The 20456-nt window shown below is 35.7% G+C and overlaps 1 protein-coding gene across 1 annotated transcript in view; it reads left to right on the top strand.

The window, feature by feature from the left end:
* PTPRN2 (protein tyrosine phosphatase, receptor type N2) overlaps positions 1-20456 on the top strand; it is a 577227-nt gene that overhangs the window by 207953 nt on the left and 348818 nt on the right. Inside the window, exon 10 of the mRNA XM_017819358.1 lies at positions 11726-11805. Coding sequence (XP_017674847.1) covers positions 11726-11805 — 80 coding nt within the window. The remainder of the gene's footprint in view (positions 1-11725; positions 11806-20456) is intronic.

The following is a 20456-nucleotide window of genomic DNA, read 5'->3' as shown; positions in this document are numbered from 1 at the left end:
TTGCCTTCAAATATACTTCAGCTCAGTACTCAAAGAACTGTCCTTTCAGGAGATGTGATAACTTGACTAACATTTCCACTTCCATATATAATTTTTCAGTGGAAAAACGGTATCAGAGCACTTTATATTCATTCCATAAAATTGCATTAATCTCTATCTGCTGCTGTTGTTTTGAAGTGTAACAATTGACTATATGTAAGCATATAATCTAGATATATAATGTTGGGAATGAACAGGATACTTAGGCTACATTTCAGATGGTAATATAAATAGATTTTTCAAGTTGAAAAAGCTGATTCTGGTTATCTAATATAATGTCCTGGATTGCAAAGCCATAACATTTAACCAGTCTTCCCCTATCATGAATGGTTTGTTGCATCTATATTATACATCCAAAGCTAAGTTAAAAGACCAAATCACTCATCTTTCAGAGTCTAAAGCTCCAACACCCAGGATTAAGGCTGGTTGTTCAGCTTTCACCTGACAGTGCTCCCTACCCACGCTGAGGCTACAGATAATTCAGTGTTTTACTTGAATAGCTTATCATACAAAAAATGAAAATTCAGGTAACTGAAGGTATGTAGGGAAACTGTATGAATACTTCAGCTGAAAAATACCTTTAAAACTTTATAGCAGACACAGTAGGGTGGTCTGTGTTTTGAAAGGAAAATACTATAAATTCAAAGTAATGACTAGTTTCAAATTTTAACGGTTTGTCTTATAAGGAAAATGCTTTTATTTTAGTGATAATAATAAAAAAAATTTGACTTTGGTCTGAACTCAAGCCATTTTTTCTTAAATTTTTTGTTTGTTCAGGTGACTAATCTTTTGAACAACTCTACTTATGATACAGTCCTGAAATATTCAGTCATATCTATATATTTTTCTGCAGCTATCTGTACTATCCACAGCAGAAAAAAGATTACTTGGTTAATGAGTAGCTTTTCAATGTTTAATTTTATTTTCATTGTTCAATGTGTGAGTTCAGGTTTTATTTGTTGCACTCTATTCAAATTCTGCTTTAAGGTCAGAAATCCCATTTCCTTCTGCTTTGGTTTAGTTTTTTTTCCTATGGTGCTCTTCAGTACACTATCAAAATGCTTGACAAACGTGAAGCAATATATTTAACTCATATGAGATGTGGGGTTTTATTAGGACCACACATAGCTGGAGTTATGCATGAAAAGATTATTGTCAAAGCATTTGCCAATACGTGTCCAGTGTGATGTCTCATAGTATATATACCTTGTTCAGCCTCTTCTGCAAAGAACTTCACTGACTGAGATCCCATTACCTTCAATTACCATCCTGAGCATTCAGCAGTCCCAGAAGTCAACTCTCAGTTCAGACAATGCTATTTGGCCTCTAAAATAAATAAATAAATTCCTGAAGTGATCTGGCTTTGAATGAACTGAGTCTGAGTCTGAATCTCAAGCGGATGGTATCAGCAGAATTCAAAGTAACAGTAGGACCTACATCTTCATAGTTCCATACCTTATGTGCAACATACCTTCTGAAGTCTGATAAAATTGAAATTAAGCCCCCTGAAAATATTGGTCTTCTCTACTGCTTGACCACCATTCATCTTTGGATGTCAGGGATCCTACTGAAAAAATAGTTTGAAAGGAAGATTGCATTTCTACAAATGAAGTGCCAACTATGTCTTTTAAGTAAACAGTGATTCTAACAAAAGCTTGAATTTGGAATGCTTATCATGAGGGCAGTTACAAGCACATTCTTGCCACGCTTCAAATCTCAGTTTCCAAGCAGTGGGGTTAGAGACACTTTGCACCCCCTTTTCAAAGAAAAGGCCTTACACAACCAAACATTACCTGTCCTTATCCTTATTCTTAGGAAGAGCTGAAACGGTTGGGTTGGAATAAATACAATTTGAAAAGCCAGCCAACCATCCCAGTGAAAAGAACTTGAAGTGAGGAAGATGTCTGAAAATCAAACCAAGTGGTGGAAGTTTGGAGAAGCTTTAAACGCGTTCAAATCAGAAGTGTTGGGCAGGCAGGCTGATGAGTGGAGCTTCCAGCCTCACCTATTATGAACATGTGCATCAGCTATAGTGTCCTAATCATGCCATATAGGTTTTGTTCATTGTTTGTCATGTTATTTTTATAACACCTGAAAAATTCAATCAACCAGTTAATCACATTCAGTCATCCAGAACCTAAACCCTGGAACAATACTTGGTATTTTCACTTCACCGTGCTGATGTATTATGACATCTGGTGTATGTATGTTCTAAATGTGAACATCTCAGGAAATTATTGAGAAGCAGAATAGTGTGAGGGAGGATTATTTAACCACTGAGCAGTAGTGGGACAGGTAGCACAGTGTCTTATTAGGTTTGTATCTGCAGACTTGCCTCTACCAGGCAGATTCTCCATGACTGATTTCTCATTTATTTGGTGTGATTAATCTTTTCTTGTGTTGAATGTTGAACACCTGTGGATTACTATTCTTGCAAAATTTTTTTTCTAGATTGACAAATTCTGGATTCTGCCATCTATGTCATTTAGATTTACTGAGAGGAATGTTCTAGTGTTGTGCACATGGAAAACATATAGTTCATCCTGCTCCCCTTAAGATACTGTAGTATAAACTAGCAACAGATTGAATTTTTATTTCCATTCCTCTTATTTTCCAGAAATTAAGCAAGATTTTTATTTCAATTGGAAACTGTGCTATTCTTAGTCTTAGTAAAAAGATTCACCTTTCAAAAAAGTTGAGCAGTACTTGTCATCTGTTCTCTGATTTTAACTAGCAAACCAACAGCCTATGGATATTTGACATAATCTTGTTTAAAATGTTGTAAAAGCATAACTCAGAAATAATGGAACCCCTTTTACTCAAACTTGACTTCTTCCACAGATTTAATGACTCTGGGAAACAAATTATCTGAAAAATGTACTGCTATAACTCATTGCATGCAGGCATTTATAGGAAATTACACTGTGTTTTCTGGTATATGTTGTCTTATTTGACAACTACTTTATAATATAAAGATACATCAGTTTTTAAAGGAATGATGATAAGGAAACAAAAAAAGGTGAAAGTTTCGACTCTGCATTTCCTTACTTAAAAATGTGTCAGTTCACAACCTTAGCATTACATTAGTCTTGTGGCTTTTCCCCTAAGGTACAATATAATATATTTTGTGTGCTTTTCTTTAATGAATGTGCATATAACCCAGATCATTCTGCCTTCTTCCCTGAACTTGCCTGCTAAAACAATATAAAAATCATTAAAATAACAAGAAGGATTTTGGCCTGCAGCATTTTATGAATTCTACTTGACAAAAGAGAAAGACCATAAAAATCTAAGGAGATTCTTACAAATAGCATGTATGATGTTTGGCTTTTCATTACAACATTTCATCTCATTAAAACAGAGGGTTTACATTTGTGTAAGCAAAAGCAGAATGAATCTGGTTTGTAGATACATTTCCATGAACTCAGGTCCCTACTCAAGAGAAGGTTTTTGCAGATAAGTGACCTTCTGAAGTTTATCTTTTTGTAACTTCATATTTCTCTACTACTATCCTCTTGTGTGACTGAGAATGCTGTCATATTCCTTTTTTAATAAAATTAAAGTTAATAACATTACAGGGTAGGCAGGATATATTCCTTTCTCTCAAGCAAGTCACGGAATATATGCCATTGCATTTCATTTATATAATATTTCACATATTATTAACAGGTAATCATTTCCATTCTACAGATGGGTAAATTGAAACTCAAGGCAGTTTGCTTCATTTTCCCTAAAATGGTACAGAATTTGGTGACAGATATGAGAATAGAAACAGCACTGTGATTCTCACTCTTGAACTAAAGCTTGGTTCACAAATAGAATTACTAATATTAGAAATGGAAAAAGATTATAACGTAGGGATTTGTTTAAAACAATAATTCCTTAGAAGATATATGACAAAAGTATCTTACATCTATGTCTTTCTTGATCCTCCTGCCCTTGGCTACCTGATTCTCCTACATGTACAAATGCACTTTTTTCTTTCCTCTTTTTTGTGGCCTTGATGGTTGGATTGAATGAATATTACAGACCCACTGACCCAGCTGAGAAAGATAAATAATTCTTTTGCAGTATTTTTTTACACACTAGCCAATAAATATTGCATATCTGGGTCAATGAGTTGCACCACAATGCTCCTGTGGAAAGGTTTGCATTCCTTAAGAGCCATAAAGACAGTCAGAGCAAATACACATCTGTATATGTATATGACTGAAAAAGCCCAATAAATTCCACTTGCAGTGCCTCCCTTAAAAAGCAAGTATCTCTGTCTCACAGATGGCAGGGGAACCTCAAGAACAAATCTTCTAGTTGGTCCACTCAGAGCTAAAGGAGAAGCCAACAGGTTATTAAGAGGTCAAGCACCAGAGCTCTGGTTGTATCACTCAGAGTTTTGTAGCCTTTTGAACTGAGACTGTATCAAAATTTGAGGTTTTTTCTTTGGTTGTGCAGCCTAATCCTCATCAAAGAAATTTGTCCCTTACATGGATCCTATCAAAACCATGAGCGTGGTGAACCTGTACCTCTGCAACAATCCTAACATCTGAGCCATGCTCTTCATTAAGGAGTAAAAGCCACTTGTGCAAACTGAGCATAAGGTGACTGTCATCCCAGCAGACAAATTTTACATGTGATTCCAGCTGACTCCATTAACAACACAGGTGTGCAGAGGGTAAGTAGACCCGAAGTCAGGAAAATGCATTGAAAGCTTACTGGGTGAAAATTAAAAAATGTCTGCTGTTTGTCGGTGTAAAGGTAAAAAGAAGAGAATGGAAATATAAATAGAATACGATTTTTATTTTTTCAAATGACATAAATTTTATCCTTTAGCTTAATCCTTGGGGAGTGAAAGAAAAATCACTGTACATTTAAGCAGCTTTTTGAGACCATTTTCCCACTCTCTCAGGGTCCAAACACTTTTTTTTTTTTTACCATAAAAAATTATAGCACTTGTGTGGTTTGTTCTTTTAAATACTGTAATTAAGAATCTTATTTGCATGGCAGGCAAAGCTGGCAACTTTCATGTACTCAGCGTGGTGAAAATGTCAAGTTTCATGGCTTGTGACAGATTAATAGAAAAATTATTTTAAAACTCCGCAAATTATTCATAGATATTGAGTAATCATCAAAAGTTGCATTTTGTGAAGAATAAAAATAGGACAAACTGAGTGTAGCATCAATCTCTAAATTGAGTGTTGTCTCTTTTTTAAATCATTTAAATTGTAGGCTTAGCAAGATAATCTTCAGCTCAGATAAAGCAAGTTGTAAAATCTCTAAAATACTCTTTCATCGTCTTTTGCAGTGTAAATTAGGAGCAGTGCATTTAGCATGATTTTGATGCATATAGATAAAATGATTAATATAAAATTAATGATTAAGGTAAAATAATTTAAATTCCATCTTTTAGAATTGGTATCAGAGACCCATCAGACATGGACTGCTGTTGTTGGAGAGCATCCCTTTCTGGACCAGTCATCCTTTTTCTGTGACTTCACTCTTGAAATTACTCTAGTGACAGCAGCGTGTCAGCCAGAAGGCATTTCTTTATTTGAACACCCGGTCGTGCCCTCTTCTCTCCCCCTGAAATGGTGCTCCATGCAGTCACTCCATGGCACTTATTCCAGGGGGAGAGAAGAGGGCACGACAAGGTGTCCAGGTGCTCACCTGGTTTACGAAGGCTGTAGCTTGCAGAAGTAAACCTGAGCTGCAACCATCAAATCCAAACCCAAGTTTTGTTTCCATGTAGTTACATTTGCAGGACATGATTGCTCTGAAACTGCCAATCTATCTAATCTGGGCGGTGTATCTGTTACACCTCCCAGCCTGGTGAGAAAAACACTAATAAATGCAAGATAGGAAATCAACCACTAACTGCAGTTAATGTCCTTCCCTTAGCAGGGATTTTACTTTTCCATCTTTAGTTCCTGGTCATCGTCAGACACCAGGTGTGATGAGAGTACAACTTTTGCTCTCCATGCCATGTGTTTAGTGCAGGACCACATTTCTTTAGACAGTATTGCAAACAAACAGTTTATGCTTAGTTTATATAGGATATAAATATAATACATAATATGTTATTGGCTGTATGTTCTGGAACCCTGTGTATCATTCTGCAGTTTAAGGAGCATGTTAAGAGTTTCCAGATGAGAGCTCAAAAAGCTCAGTTTGCTAAAAGAGAAGAAGACTTTTTTTTAATTGATCACTGGCTGTGCATACATACCTGTCAATAGGAATGTCAGAATACATACAGCTGTACATCGACATTTGTGCAGTTCAGGTGCAAAGTGAACCAAATCTTTGAACAGGAAAGATATTAAAGAGTGAGAGATGTGTGCCTTTTTAGTATTAAGTTTGAGTGATGATCAATAATTCTCTACTCAGTGGTTCAGGGGTGTTATTTTGCAGCAGGTCATCACAAGATATCCTTTGCAGCTTTCCTGAATCTTAGAAGCTTAGTCAGGCACCTGCTTATGTAATATAAATAAAGTATGATGCAATGCTTCACTAAATAAATTCTGGTCAACAGTTCTGGTCCAAAATGTTGGTGAAGCCTGAATCAAGTGGTCAATTGATTTACAGCTCATCTGACTATCAGGAGAAAAAAATAGCCAGTGTACACTTCTTAATCCATTTATGTACTATACGTCAATGTTCAGCTGAAATTTTCTGCCTTTGCTTTTCTCTGTAAATCATGTTGTATAAAAAAAAACTGTAGTAGAAAAATGCTGCTTTTAATTATGTGCTTTTCTCCATTAATTTGATTTGACATAAGTATGTTTATATACTTCTATATGTAACATATAACACATTTATAGCAGCAGGAACATTTTAAAATTTCCAAAATTGAGAAGGTGAAAAGAAGGCTTCATTGCAATATAAACAATGGACATAAGCTTCAAATTCCTAAACACAGAAAGAACAGAGATGTGTACACATTGCAAGTCATTAGTTCAAGCCCACCAAACGTTTCCTGAGACAATTACCTTCACTGCTATAAAATTTGCTTTGCACAGTCCTCTGGAGCGTTACTAATTGCTTTTCTTAACCTCCAGAGATTAAAGGATTTTGAAATGAACATATAGACAAGTAGAGACTTTAATTTCAAATCTAAGCTTTATTAAGGCCAGCTCTGTTTTATGAAATAGGGTCATTAAGAGAATGTTTCATGTTGGAAATATCCAATCCTAATCTCCTCATCTTCCTCCAGTCTCGAGAAATTGAACTCTGCCTGTATCTCTTAAAAATGCAGTGCCACCTCAACTCATTTCCATCTGGCATCAGCTCTATGTCTCATCTTCAAGAGTACACAGAACCATGTTGGCACTTGTTTCTCAAATCCTTTTCCACTAGGGGGTATGATAGACTGTGACTGTATCTCACAGTAAACCTTCAGTGTGATATTGTAATACTGAAGTACACACACACGAGGGAGAGGAATAGACATGCAAAGCTTGGTACATAATTTATGGAGATTCAAATCCTGTCATTCATAAATATAATTATAACCTACGGCTTGAAAGTGATATGGACCTTGCCATATTGATCATGCTCCAGCTCTGTTTATTCAGATCATTTGTTTGTTGACAGGGAAAATATAAGAAGAATGTTGTTAGTCGTAAAACAATTAATGAAAGGAGATACTTCTATTTTACACAAAGAATATTCTTTGTTTCTGTGTGTGTTGTACCCTCCCACCTTCAGATGAGAAATATAAACCCAAGGGGAGGGGATATTATTAAATCAGCAATCAACCTTCAAGTCATTTTGGTATAAACACTGTAATTATTTCATCTCTAGTAAACAGAATAAAAGACAACAGCACATAAGGGTGACAATTTGCAATATGCTTTGAATGTCTTTGTTAAAAAAAGCCCTATTATGACTGAAGGCAACATTACTGAAATTTAAAAAAAAAAAAGCAGAAGTTGTGACAGCCAACAGAGGAGGTAATTAGTCAGTAAATTTTGAGTAATAAATTTAGCAGGTCATTGCAACAGACATTACATTTTGTGTGGGGAGAAGTCACTGTTTATTAGCTGTGAAGCCAGGACTGCTTACCTTTATTCAAAAAATCATCCTAATAAAATGTAAGAAAGAAGTCCTTAGTGTGGTTATGATTGTATAGTCCAGATGCCTTCCAAAACTCCCAATTTGCTCTTACTTAGGTGGGAATAACTTCATTTATATCAGAAGAGTCGACTACAAATTTGCATAGGTGCAACTGTAGTAGCATACAGCTTGGGGGAGGGATAGACAAAAAAATATTGTTTTAATCACGTTTATATGACATTTTTAATCTCAGCTGCAGCAGCTGTGTGTCTCAGATGTAGGTTAGGTTTGCCTGGACATTGTGGTTACCTACCTGAGTGCTCTCCCCTCCCCAACTGAGTGCTGACTGATGTAAGCAGCCAGGAGGGATGCCTCTGCTCCCCCCAGCACCTCCCTCAGCTGTGGGAATGGTTTGTTTGCAATTCGTCAGGTCATAAACAAACGTGTGCACTTCAGCGAGCCTCTGTACTTAGAGCCTTGTAAAGACAATTGCCATTAATATTAGCGAGGCTTCAGAGGGTTTGACAGCCTCGCAGAAAAGCAGTCTCATTTACCCGGCTTAAAATTCCTGGTTAGGAACTATCAGGGGTGCATTTTATACATCTTGGAACCTTTTTTCAGGCTGGTTGACCTCTTGTTAAAAAGCCTTTAAAAAATATTTTGCAGTCAAATAATTACTGGTTTTGTTTAAATGTTCTCATCCGATACATAATGAACAGTGAGGAATTCCCCAAAGGGCATCTTTTGTTATTGAAATGTTTATTTATTGAGTGTTTTTGCCAGAAGCCCCCCATGAGAAAAATCTCATTTTATGAGCTCCTGAAGCAGTCAGTTCCCAAAACATCAGGCAGAAATGCAATTTTGACCAAGTAATCTCGAGGTCTTTTATTTGCTTTTAAATAAACAGAATACCAAGGTGCAAAAAGTTGTGACAAGAGCTACTTTATTTTTTGTATTTTGTGAATATGCCTGGTGAAGCCATGCTGGTGTGGTGCTCAGGTGATTTCTTATGTACAAGAATTCAAAGGAAAACAATATCCCACAGAGCAACATATGAGTGGGTGTTTTAAATGATTCTGAGATTTGTTCTCTCCTGGAAAATGATAGCATTAGCACAACAGCATCCCACTTGCATAAAGAATTTTTTTCCCCACCCTGTTTTTTGCTCTTTATTTCCCTGAGAAGTGAGGAGAAATGACAGTGTTTGTGGCAGCACATACGTGGGCATGACTTGGATCCTCTCGTGTTCCTGGATTATCCAGCTGGAGTCACTAGAGAATAGTGCCATGGCTGCTGAAAGGCTTCACTCCTCGGAAATCCCCGTCTCTCACTGCCTGGGCTGGGTCTCTGAAATGATCCAGTTTTAATCTATGTGACTTTAATGACGCCAAGAAGTGCAGGGCTGTGGGGAGTGGGGCAGGGGAGAACTATGGGGACGAAGCGGGGAGTGGCCAAGAAATAGAAGCAAAACTCTCAAGCAAGGGAAGGAGGGCAGAAAACTTTTTATGTCTTTGCCGATAGAGCCAAAGTGCAACTACGCTGTGCTTGAAACTTTGTGTTCGTTCCAGGTTCTCAGCTATAATGGACTATGGAGTGAAGATTTGAGGAGAACATCTAAAGTTCCACACCCCCTCTCATCTTTTCATGCAACAGCTTTATACTGGGGTGATGCCTACTTATATTTAAAGCAGATTGCTCATTGCCCTGCAAATATCTGAGCACCCAGAGAGAAATCAGCATTTCTCTTACGTTGGCAATGCAGAAAGGGCAGTAGTTATATTCAGTGTTTGGTATCCTGAAATTCCTAGGTGCATTTTTTAGTGGATTATCCCAGTATTAGTGACAGAATTGGGGAACAGCCTGGAATTTTGTAAAGCAGTTATCTCAAATAAAAAGTACTTTGCAATTGTTGAGTATCTACAATATTAATATGATGTTGAGAAATGTTTTATAATTACCTAACGTTATTAAAAGTGTTTCTTGGCCATTAGTGACTGGGCATCCAGAGTGTCCTTTAGCAGTAAAATCTCTGGGTTTTTTCTTCCCTTCTTCAAGGAGTATTTGGAGCAAAATGATTGATTAGTGGCAGTTCCTGTTAAGTCCAGAATAAAATGTGCACAATGCATGCTTTGCTACTAAAAGATTAAAAGAATATTTCTTATTCTTACTCTGATTCCCTTTTTGACCTCAAAGCAAAGTCTTATGGTTAATAACAGAGATTTTTTGTGCCTGAAATGGAAAAAGTTTAGAGGTATTTCTGTCTAGGATATGTGTGATGCAATTAAGCACACTTCATTGAGTGCTCTCCATTTTATGAATACAGAAGATGAAGATATTACTAAAAAATAATTTAATACTTCATTTCAAGCTCTGCAACAAAAATATTTTTCAATTTATTTCTTTTATGCAGCAATTTTTCAAATTTCATTCTCTCATAAGCCACAGCTATAGAAGGTCAAAATATGTTAATATACGGGTCCAGCCAATGTACTTCACCTTATAAGTAGGGTTTTTCCTCATAGTATAAGTGTAATTCTTTTCACTGATAATATGAATAATAAAAACATAGAAACTTGCATAATACGTAATATGTAAGTAAACTTTTATAAAATAGGGCCAATTTTTGTTCTTCTTGAGCACCTACACTCTTCTCTGTAAATTCTTACATTAATATTTCCATAATCTCTTGTTACTTACAATTTTTTTTCAGAACTATATTTACCATGTGTTTATATGTATTTTTTGTATTTTTCATGGATAAGTATTTTAATGTAGTTTTGAGGACATCCAAACTGAAATTTCTTCATTCTTTTCATTAGATGTGTATGTGAATTGTATATTTATTGGGATGGATGGAGAATGAATGCAACATTACCTATATGGATTTATTTTTCTTTCTAAGTGCACAATGATATTTTTTTGTGAAACCCTGAGTACTTTATTCTGCCTCTCTTCATCTGGCTAACCAGTACCTTCCTCTGTAAAGGTCTTGTAGGTTTTAGTGCTGTAAAGGACCATCAGGCTACACCCAGAAAGGTCCCTGCAGAGTCAAATCATTTCCCCTCATAAGTTATTCAAAGAGGTGATTACTTCTGTTGTTAAAAGATAAATACTTTGCGGTATCTTTCTGATCAAAATCAGCTCTTGGATCAGATACGTTCCAAATCTTTTCCCCGCATGTGTTCCTGCAGAATATGATCAAGATAAATATTCCGAGTTTCTATATTGTCCCTCTCACTTGCGGTTGTGACAACAGGACTAAGCTTGTGTTGATGTTAAGCAAATAAAATGTGAAACTACCTGTAATCTTCTTTGGATGCTGAATTCCAGTGATGGTCTATGCTGTACTTGGATGAATAACAATTTCAGTGCCTCCATTTTGCCACCTTCTTAATAAGAATACTATTTACAGGAGTGTTCTGAAGTTTAGTTAATGTTGTTGAAATTCTTTCAAACAGGCACAAGATACACACAAGAAACCACAAGAGGTATAAAAATGTATGCAAATGTAGCTAATGAAGCAAAAGGAAGAGGGCTAAATGGTGTCTTAATAGGTTCTCTTTAAAAACCTATTTTGATAAGGAATATTATGCCATGTCTCTTGATTATGAATCTTACATTTTTTAATAATCTCTTTCAGCGTGCTGGGACCAGCTGTGACCTTCAGAGTGCACTCAAACCTCCAAAACATTTCAACTGCAGATGTTGCTAAAGAAGCAGGTAAGTCCTTGTCCTCCATTCCCAAACTGTGACCACCCACATGTCTGTTTAGCAGTCAGTGGCACTGCAAACAGCACAGGCACATCCTATTCTCCCAGAAGACTGACATTTAAAGAGAGAGACAGTTCAAAGGTGAGTGGCACATGGAAAATTGAAGCTTAACATCTCTGAGTCAATTAAAACTGTTTGAGACTTCCTTGTTTGTCAAGAAAATGAGTTAGAGACTTGTAGTCAAGTTCCAAAATGGCGAAAAACTCTTCACTGTTGTCATGAGCTCATAAAAACAGATTAGTCATCTAATCTAGGATGTAATGCCTTCACTTTTCTGATACTTTTTTTTCAGGGAAAAAAATGTTATTACATCTTAGCCTTAGTTTCTGGATTTAAAAAATGGTAAATATGTGTCTTTGTTGGTGTGCTGTTAAACAATTTCAATGACAAGTTAATCTTGGGAATAAAGGTTGCATTTCTAGAATTAAGCTGCTTCCCGTTGGCTCCTTGTCAGTTTGGCTGTTATGGAGTTTTGAGTGCAAGAAATAATTTCTGCAAAGTAACTGAATTGATAACTGATTTGTTTCCAAATTACTCAGTTGGTAGGTTTTAAAAATCAGAAGTAAACAAGTTGCAATATTGCTTGAAAATAGAAACAGAAAAAGTTCATTTAAATAAATATCAGGAGCCACAAACTGTCCATTAACTTCTCCTTTTGCTTCACCATGGATGAATTAAATTATAGAAAGAACTGGGGTAGCTCCCATGCCAGAATATTCCTTTTCAGGAAGGGTCTTGTTAACTGGTAATTAGAGAATAGCAAATGGGATAAAATTTTTCTTAAAAGGGTTTAATATGTTAAAAAGCCCTAGATGTGTACTGTCAAAAATAGGAAATTAAAAGAAAGTAAGTATTGAATTATGTGACTCCTGAACGTGTAATATCTTCCTGGGAAAAATTAATATGCCTTTTCTTTAGCAATGCCCTCCCTGTCTTGTAAACCTGTTCAACCTCTCTGAAGGGATCAACAAATATGATGCTGTTGGTAGATACTGCCTAGATTGCCAATGGCTTTTGATAAGGTCTTCCTCTAAGTTTCTAAGGAAACTAATAGTTTCTTACAATATGGAGTATGAAAAACAAAATGGTGAATCAGTAACTGGTTAAGAAGCAGGAAACAGATTAGAAATAAAATATTAGTTTTCTAAAAGGCTAGATATAGGGGAAAAAAGTGGAAGGGTCTCTGTTGGGACTGTGAACAGGATGATGAGAAATCCCACTAATAATACTGAATTATTCACAGTTTTAAAGGTGAAACTTGATCTTAGAAATGTATAAAACCCTTACCAGACTGAGTAAATGGATTCAAAATGGCAGAAGAAATTAAATGTAAATTACTGGTAAAAAATTTTCATATGGAGTAAAAATAGCTTTACATGCAAACTTATATGTGTAAACAGTAATACAGTTAGTGTAGTAATAGGCAATTTGATGGAAATGACAATTCAGTCTCCATTATCAGTTGAACAAGGAAAGTGTTTTTAAGAATTATTTGGAAAGGAATAGAAAACACAACAATATTGTTTGCTCTTGCATAAATCTGTCCTTTGCCTGTATTTAAATGCAACATGTAGTTCTGCTTCTCATACCTCAGAGAGATTGGAAATTCTGGTCGAAATGGAAATATTCAGAGAAAGGCAGAAGGCATGACTGTAAGTATGGAATATCTTCCATATATCAAGTGGTGCAGTAAGGCAGGAATCATTATTTTGGAAAAAAAAAGATGAGTAAGGTATGGGAAAGGTCTGTCAATTCCAGAATGGCACAGTGAATATGTACAAGACTGTGCAACTGCTCTTGCAATGCATGAAAGGTAAAACTGGCAGAGAGCAGGTTCAAAATAAAGCAGAATGCAATTTATATCTTTGCCAGTTGTGAATAATGAAGTTTACATGTGTTCAAAAATTTACAGGCAAGCAAGATAATGGAATAGACATCCATTGAAATTTAGCAAGTCTGTGGAAACCTTGTCAAGTCCAGGAGGTTCCTGATGTGCCTTGGCCTGTTCCTAACGAGCTATTCTGAAGTGTATAAATGTTGTGACTTATTTCAGCAAAAGTCAAGAAGCAACATTCTTTTCTTAGCACTGGGATCAAAGTAGTTGTTTTCAACTTTCTTAACTTAAATACTGGTGGCAAAGTTAGGACAGTTCTGGGGACAAAAAATGCCACCCCAGAGAAAGGGGGATAAAGGTGACGAAGGATCTGGAATGTAAATCCTCTGAGGAGAGGCTGAGGGAGCTGAGATTGTTCAGGGAAGACTTTATCACTCTCCACAACTACCTGAAAGGATTTTGTGGCAGTGTGGCTGTCAGCCTCTTCTTCCAGGCAACCAGTGACAGGACAAGGGGAAATGGACTCAAGTTGTGGCAAGGGAGGTTCAGGTTGGATATCAGGAAAAATGTCACTGAAAGGCTGGTTAAGCATTGGAACAGGTTGCTTAGGGAAGTAGTGGAGTCATCAAACTTGGAAGTGTTCGAAAACTAACAGACACAGCATTTTGAGATATGGTTTAGTGGGCATGATGGTATTTGGTTAAAGGTTAGACTTAATGACCTTGGAGGTCTTTTGCAATGAATGTGGTTCTATGATTCCATGAATTTCTACAGATTCAAGAATTAAAATTAATATTTTATATTTTAATTTTATATACTCTATATATTCATATCCCAGGCATTTTCTAACTTCTGTTTGCTTAGCAAATTAGAATTTTCAGTTTTGATGGCTGCAGGAAGAGGTTTGTAGGAGTCTGACATGAGCTCCTCCTGGTATGTCAACATGGCCATAGTATTGTTACAACTAAACCTTGTGTTACATTTTACATAGAAAGTTTAAGCACACTTCTTACTTTCAGATCTCTAAATCAAAAAATATATTAACTTAAAAAATCAACAGCAATATATACTTATATAAGAAGTTTTTTCAGGCTCTAGTTGTAATTATAATTTTTTAAAGTCAACAGTGTCTTGAACAAAAGCATTCCAAATACTTAATTTACCAAGGGAAACAAAAGCAGAATAAATCAATGAATACTTCCAAGGTAGGCACAGGTAAATGCATTACTCCATGCAATTAGGTAACTTGACATCCCTCCAGGAACTCTGAAAGCAGATCTTTTTTACAGAAAATAAGTGGACCAAACGGACAGAAGAATTTCACTGTCGGAAATTTTAATTTCACATCCTTAGAAATTAAAAGAATTTTGAAGTTGAGGTAATCAGATACCATAATAACTATAAGAATGTAAATTATCCGTATTTGCAAAAAGGAATCTATTTGTGCAGATGTGATGTACGTACAAGTCTCACTGATAGCCACAGGAACAGTTTCTGTGCAGCCATTTGATCTTATTGTTCATGCAGCATACATCTTTGTAACCAAAAGGGATAAACTTCCTATTTTCCTTACACTATTAAGGTTTAAATGTAGGGAACTACAGAATCACCACTGTGCAGTTTGACAATATGCAGGTTAGAGAAGACATGGGACTCCTTAACAACTATTCAAATAGATTAATTACTTAGAATATTTACTAAATAACAGAGATATGGAAGAATGATAACAAAAAAAGTTTTCTATGTTTTCTTGGAGTTTGAGGTTCATTTTTGTTAGTGTACACAAGGCCTTGCTTGAGGCAAAATAAACTCTCTAAAATCCTTTAGCCATATCTTTGCTGATAAAACTTTTTTTCCCAGTAATCCACAGTTCCAATTCTGTGTAAATGTTTTGATTACTTTTCCTTTGCAGTTTCTAGGGCTACATAATTATGTGGGGAAGTTGACAACAGAGTAATTTAAAATTGTGAATAGCTTGCTTTCTCACATTAACAATACCTTTATTTGCAGTGTGACAACAGAGCAGGACAGCCAACATTTTGCCAGTTTCACACACTTTGACGTTCAAAAAATAGAACACATCTTGCATCAAGTAGCTGTCTTTTGGCCTAATTCTGTTTAATAAGTCAGGTTCAACGGCGCAGTGTAATTTCATCTCAGTGTTTTGAAGAAATAAACTTTCTCAAGACACAGATGACCTGCTCTAGAAGTAATTACACTTGGCACATGAAATCATGTAGACAAACAAATGTTTCAGTTTAAGAGTCAGGAGAAATATAGCAGAGAACAATTATCAGTAAGATAACTCTATATAAAATCGTAATATATTTGGTATAGAAATAAGCAATGAAGTTGCTTTACAGGTACTCCAGAATCCCACCATTTATGCAAATATATGTATAGTAACAGTGATAATTAGAAAAGCAGAAATTTCTAAAGTTTCCAAGCAAAGAATTTTGGCATCAGATGCCTGTAATGATATATTGCCCACATGAAACAGAGATGTAGGAGAGAAGTTTTGGGTACAGACACTCAGCATTGCTGAATTTAAATAAAAGCATTTGCTTGTATGTAGCTGCAGCCTTTTGCTGTTAAGAGTTATGCTTGCATTTTTATTTTTTATTTGTATTGTATTGAAATGCAACCTTTCTAAGTGTTATAAAAAATGGAAACTAGAAAGCAAAGGGCTGTAGGCATAGTGCAAGCATTGGTGATGGGGACAGATAGCACAGCAAAAGGCAATGCATAACCAGATATTAGGGAATTAACAGGTCTTGTGTGCAGGTTCTTGTGTCTAAGATATATTGTGATATACACCAGTATGGAAAGTCATAAATTTTGATTTAGGATTTTTTATATATACATATATGTGTGTGTGTATACATATATATATATGAACATTAAGAAAAGTTTTCAATATTTTTTTGATTCCTCTAACTTTTAACCAAGCTATTGGTTTGATTTTGGTTTGAGGTTTGGTTTTTGTTTGTTGGGGCTTTTTTTTTTTAATTTTTCTGTTGCCTGCTGGTAAAATTCACATTTTCACACCATGCATGGTCTGATAGAGACTATTATGCTGGCTTAGAGAGGAGGGTGTTGAATCATGGAATCTTCCTGTCTAAAAGTCACTTCTCTACCTGCTGTTTAATTCTGAAAAAAAATTGTTACAAAATGTTACACAAATGCAAAAATACCATATTGTTGTTCAAATTTTACTGTATATCAAGCTAATTTGAATAAAGATACCACCTCAAAGTTATTGGAATAGATTAAAAAAACCACATATAGAATTCCCCAGCAGGTCTAAATTGCTGCAAATGATTAAGTTTGTAAATTTACAGATTTTGCGATTTAACATCTACAAGTTTTGGTTACGTCCCAGCTGAGGTGAAATATCCGTGGCAGCAAATATATAATAAAACTTTTTGACATTGAACCTGAATATTTTTGCTAAAATTGGCAGCTCCAAACAGACAACACATCTTCCTTAGCTTTCAGCATTGAACGGTCCTTTTGGGATGAAAAGAGCACTTCAAAACCCTTAGAGATAACTTACCCTGTGGAGTGATTTAAGCTGATGGTGTCTTATTGGTTTGGAGTGGTCCAAGATGTCATAGTCCTGATCTTAATTAAGATGACTACATGGCCTATCTATTCATGATCCTGGATTCAGTTGGTATAGAAGGTATTTATGCCTTATTCTGCCTTCGATATGTTTCTTTTGCTTGGCAGGTCTGAGTTGTATTTGTATGAGTCAAACGTTACTCTTCTAAATATCTAGGATTAAGTACCTAAATAATTGGTTTAATTGCAAAGACTCTTCGTTCCCATCACACTCTACAAACCTTTAATGACCCTGGATAGTTAGCTTGCTTGAATCCAGAATTTTCTGATGACCATGACATTTAACTTCAAAGCCATGTCAGACAGTGAAACAATCCACCTGCATTAAAACAAACTATCCCAGGTTCTTCTTAAACTTGAAAATACTGGTGAGGAACCTGCCTCACACAGTCGCTGCAGAAATCTCTTAATTGTCCCATTTCTTGAGCATATTAGGCAAAATTGCAGTTTTGACACACATCCAACCTGGCCCCTGTTAAAAAGGGCTGAGGCTCTGACGTGAATATATTTTGATTTCCTACTAAATTTTGTGCTAAAAATAGGCATTATAAATATATTTCAAAGGACTCAACCATGAAGGTACAAATGATCGGTTAAAGCCATAAATCATTTTGTGGCTGTTTGCAGCAATTATTTTATAAGCCTTCAGTATAATTCAAATATACTTTTCAACTTTTAATGAATGAGATTTAAGTTCAGAATATTGCAAATTATTTACATGACTTTTATATTGATTCTAGTCATGTAATGCAGTCCTCATTGGTCAGAGGGGGTTAACTTTCCAGCGTGCTGCATAATAGAAGTATAATAAAAAGCACATTTATAGAATACCTCTGTAAATCTTGAACACCTCTTAATTTCAGAGTCTGAAATTTGATGAAACAAGGCACAGAGAGAGGATCATTTACTCAACGTCAGAGTCAACAGATGAGGATCTGGTTCACTGCTGAAATTCACTGCTAATTTCTAGGAATGCTGCAGAGCTGCACTCTGCTCTCAGCCAATAGGTATTGAGCATAACAGCGTTTTTGACAAAAACATGAGAGCTCAATATTATTATCCATTATGAGAAAGAAAAGTTTTCTAGGAGGGTTCTCAGGAGAACAAGAGAGAGCGAATTGTCTTCAGATTTATCTTCACATAATATAATTTTGGATCTCCCTATAATAAAGCTACATGTGATATCTGTATGTAAAGAATGTATAAATGTAGAGAAAGGAGACTGGGAGAAGGGACCACAGTACAATGAGGAATGAATCATCAACTGCAAGAGTAAGACTATACAAAGTTTTATTTAGTTATACATGTATTGAGTTAAAAGCATAGATAGAAAGAATGGATATTTTCATGTCTGAAAAAGTCACGGTTTCACAGAGGAATTTGAACAAAACCTGGGAAAGATCATTTTATGCAGTAAGTTCAGAATGCTCTGATTTTCCCCCTCTGATTTCAGCTTGTGATTAAACACTGTCTGGCTTTTGATCCTTTTTAGACCAGTGTTGGTTAATTGTTAAAAGTTCTTTGCATTATATATTTCACTCAAATAAATGTAACTAGGAATTTGTTATTCTTTGTACGGCTTCTCTTGCTGACATAATGAAATTTGACAATGCTTTTTTGTCTTGGTTTGGTAATAGCAACACCCACCTTCTCTTTTATGGTGACCATCAGTGCAGGAGATATGAATTCTGTATCAGGAAACTTCAATTTCTGGATAAAAAGTCTTCCTCTTCTCTAAAAAGGTCTTTCTAAATCGTTATAATGAGCCTTTGTTGTCTTGTCAACTTTTAGCACAGTTTTGCAAGTCTTGTGAGAAGTCTCAGCAAGATGAACTCTGTTGCTTCAGTCACCAACAAATCCATGCTGGCAAATTGTCTTGTTCTCCTTTTTCTGCCCCACAACTGCAAGCAATGCTGGTTGTTTTGAAAGTTTTCATTGACCAGTCATTGTCAGATCATAATTCATCTGTGATGAAGTGAAGAGAACAAGAGTAAAGTCTTCAGCTGAATTCCTTCCCTCTACCTCGATTTTTGTAGACCATGCAATTAGCTGTTTGCTCTCTGAGATGTAACAAAGAATGTGTCTATGAATAATCTGAAGTTCATCTTTGAAGAGAACTGACAGCTTCTGTGTCAGAAACTTTGAGCAATGTAGTCAGGAGGCTGTGGGGCTCATCTGATTTCGCTTGCCATCGCCCTGGTTTAAGTAGGATTACAATTCCTTCGTCTATAATATGAAACGTAAAGATTTGACAGCTCTTTTTCTGTTACTACCTCTCTTAAGTCTTTTGGTGCCAATCCTGATTTCTTCTGCTCAAGCCTCCTTAGTTCACATTGTCCCCTTTCACCTCTTGACCCCTCTGTAGCGGATCAATTTCCTTTCACCTATTGCATCATCAAATCTATCTGAATTATTTTCCTCAAATCCTTCTATTGCTGAATGATGGATGTCATTATATTTTTGAAGATTATTCAGAACCTGAACTGCCTCTGCAGTACCAAATGTCTGATGCAATGACTAATGAGTTTTCAAGACGGTATTTCTTTCCCACCTTGTTCTTCTGTTGAAAAATAGAACAAGTGATGGTTGCTACCTTTCAGTAAATGTGCCTGCATCTAAAGAATATTAAGAATCTTTGGTTATGACTCTTCTCCAATGACTTCCTTCTAATTATCATATTCATTGCTGTGATTAGTAAGGATGGATTTTTTTAACATACACCCTCTCCTCTAAGACTAACTGTGAGGTATATAATTTTACAAAGAAATACTGTTTCTTTAAAACAATTTTTGGTTTTAACAAAAAACTTCAGAACATTCTTCTTTTCAGTTTATAAAGTGATGTGATCTATTCCAGCATAAACCTCTAAATCCATCTGCTTAACTATTGGGAATTGTAAAGTTCGTTAATCATTTTATAGAATTGGGGAGAAAAACAAGAGCTAAGTAGCATAATGTAGTTAATGTTCTTTAATTTAAAGCAGTGATGATTTATGTCATTGTATTCTGATGCTTCTTCTTAACACCCATTCATAAAAAACCATCAGATTGGTATCAAACTAAAATAAAGAGAAACACACCATTGGTGTAGTATATTAGATAAGTAAGATATTAGAATATTTTGAAATACAATAATTGATGCC

The sequence above is a fragment of the Lepidothrix coronata genome, unplaced genomic scaffold, assembly GCF_001604755.1.
Source record: "Lepidothrix coronata isolate B3197 unplaced genomic scaffold, Lepidothrix_coronata-1.0 Scaffold74, whole genome shotgun sequence".
NCBI lineage: Eukaryota > Metazoa > Chordata > Aves > Passeriformes > Pipridae > Lepidothrix > Lepidothrix coronata.
The sequence above is the reverse complement of the archived record's forward strand: the minus strand, read 5'-3'. Positions and strand labels throughout refer to the sequence as shown.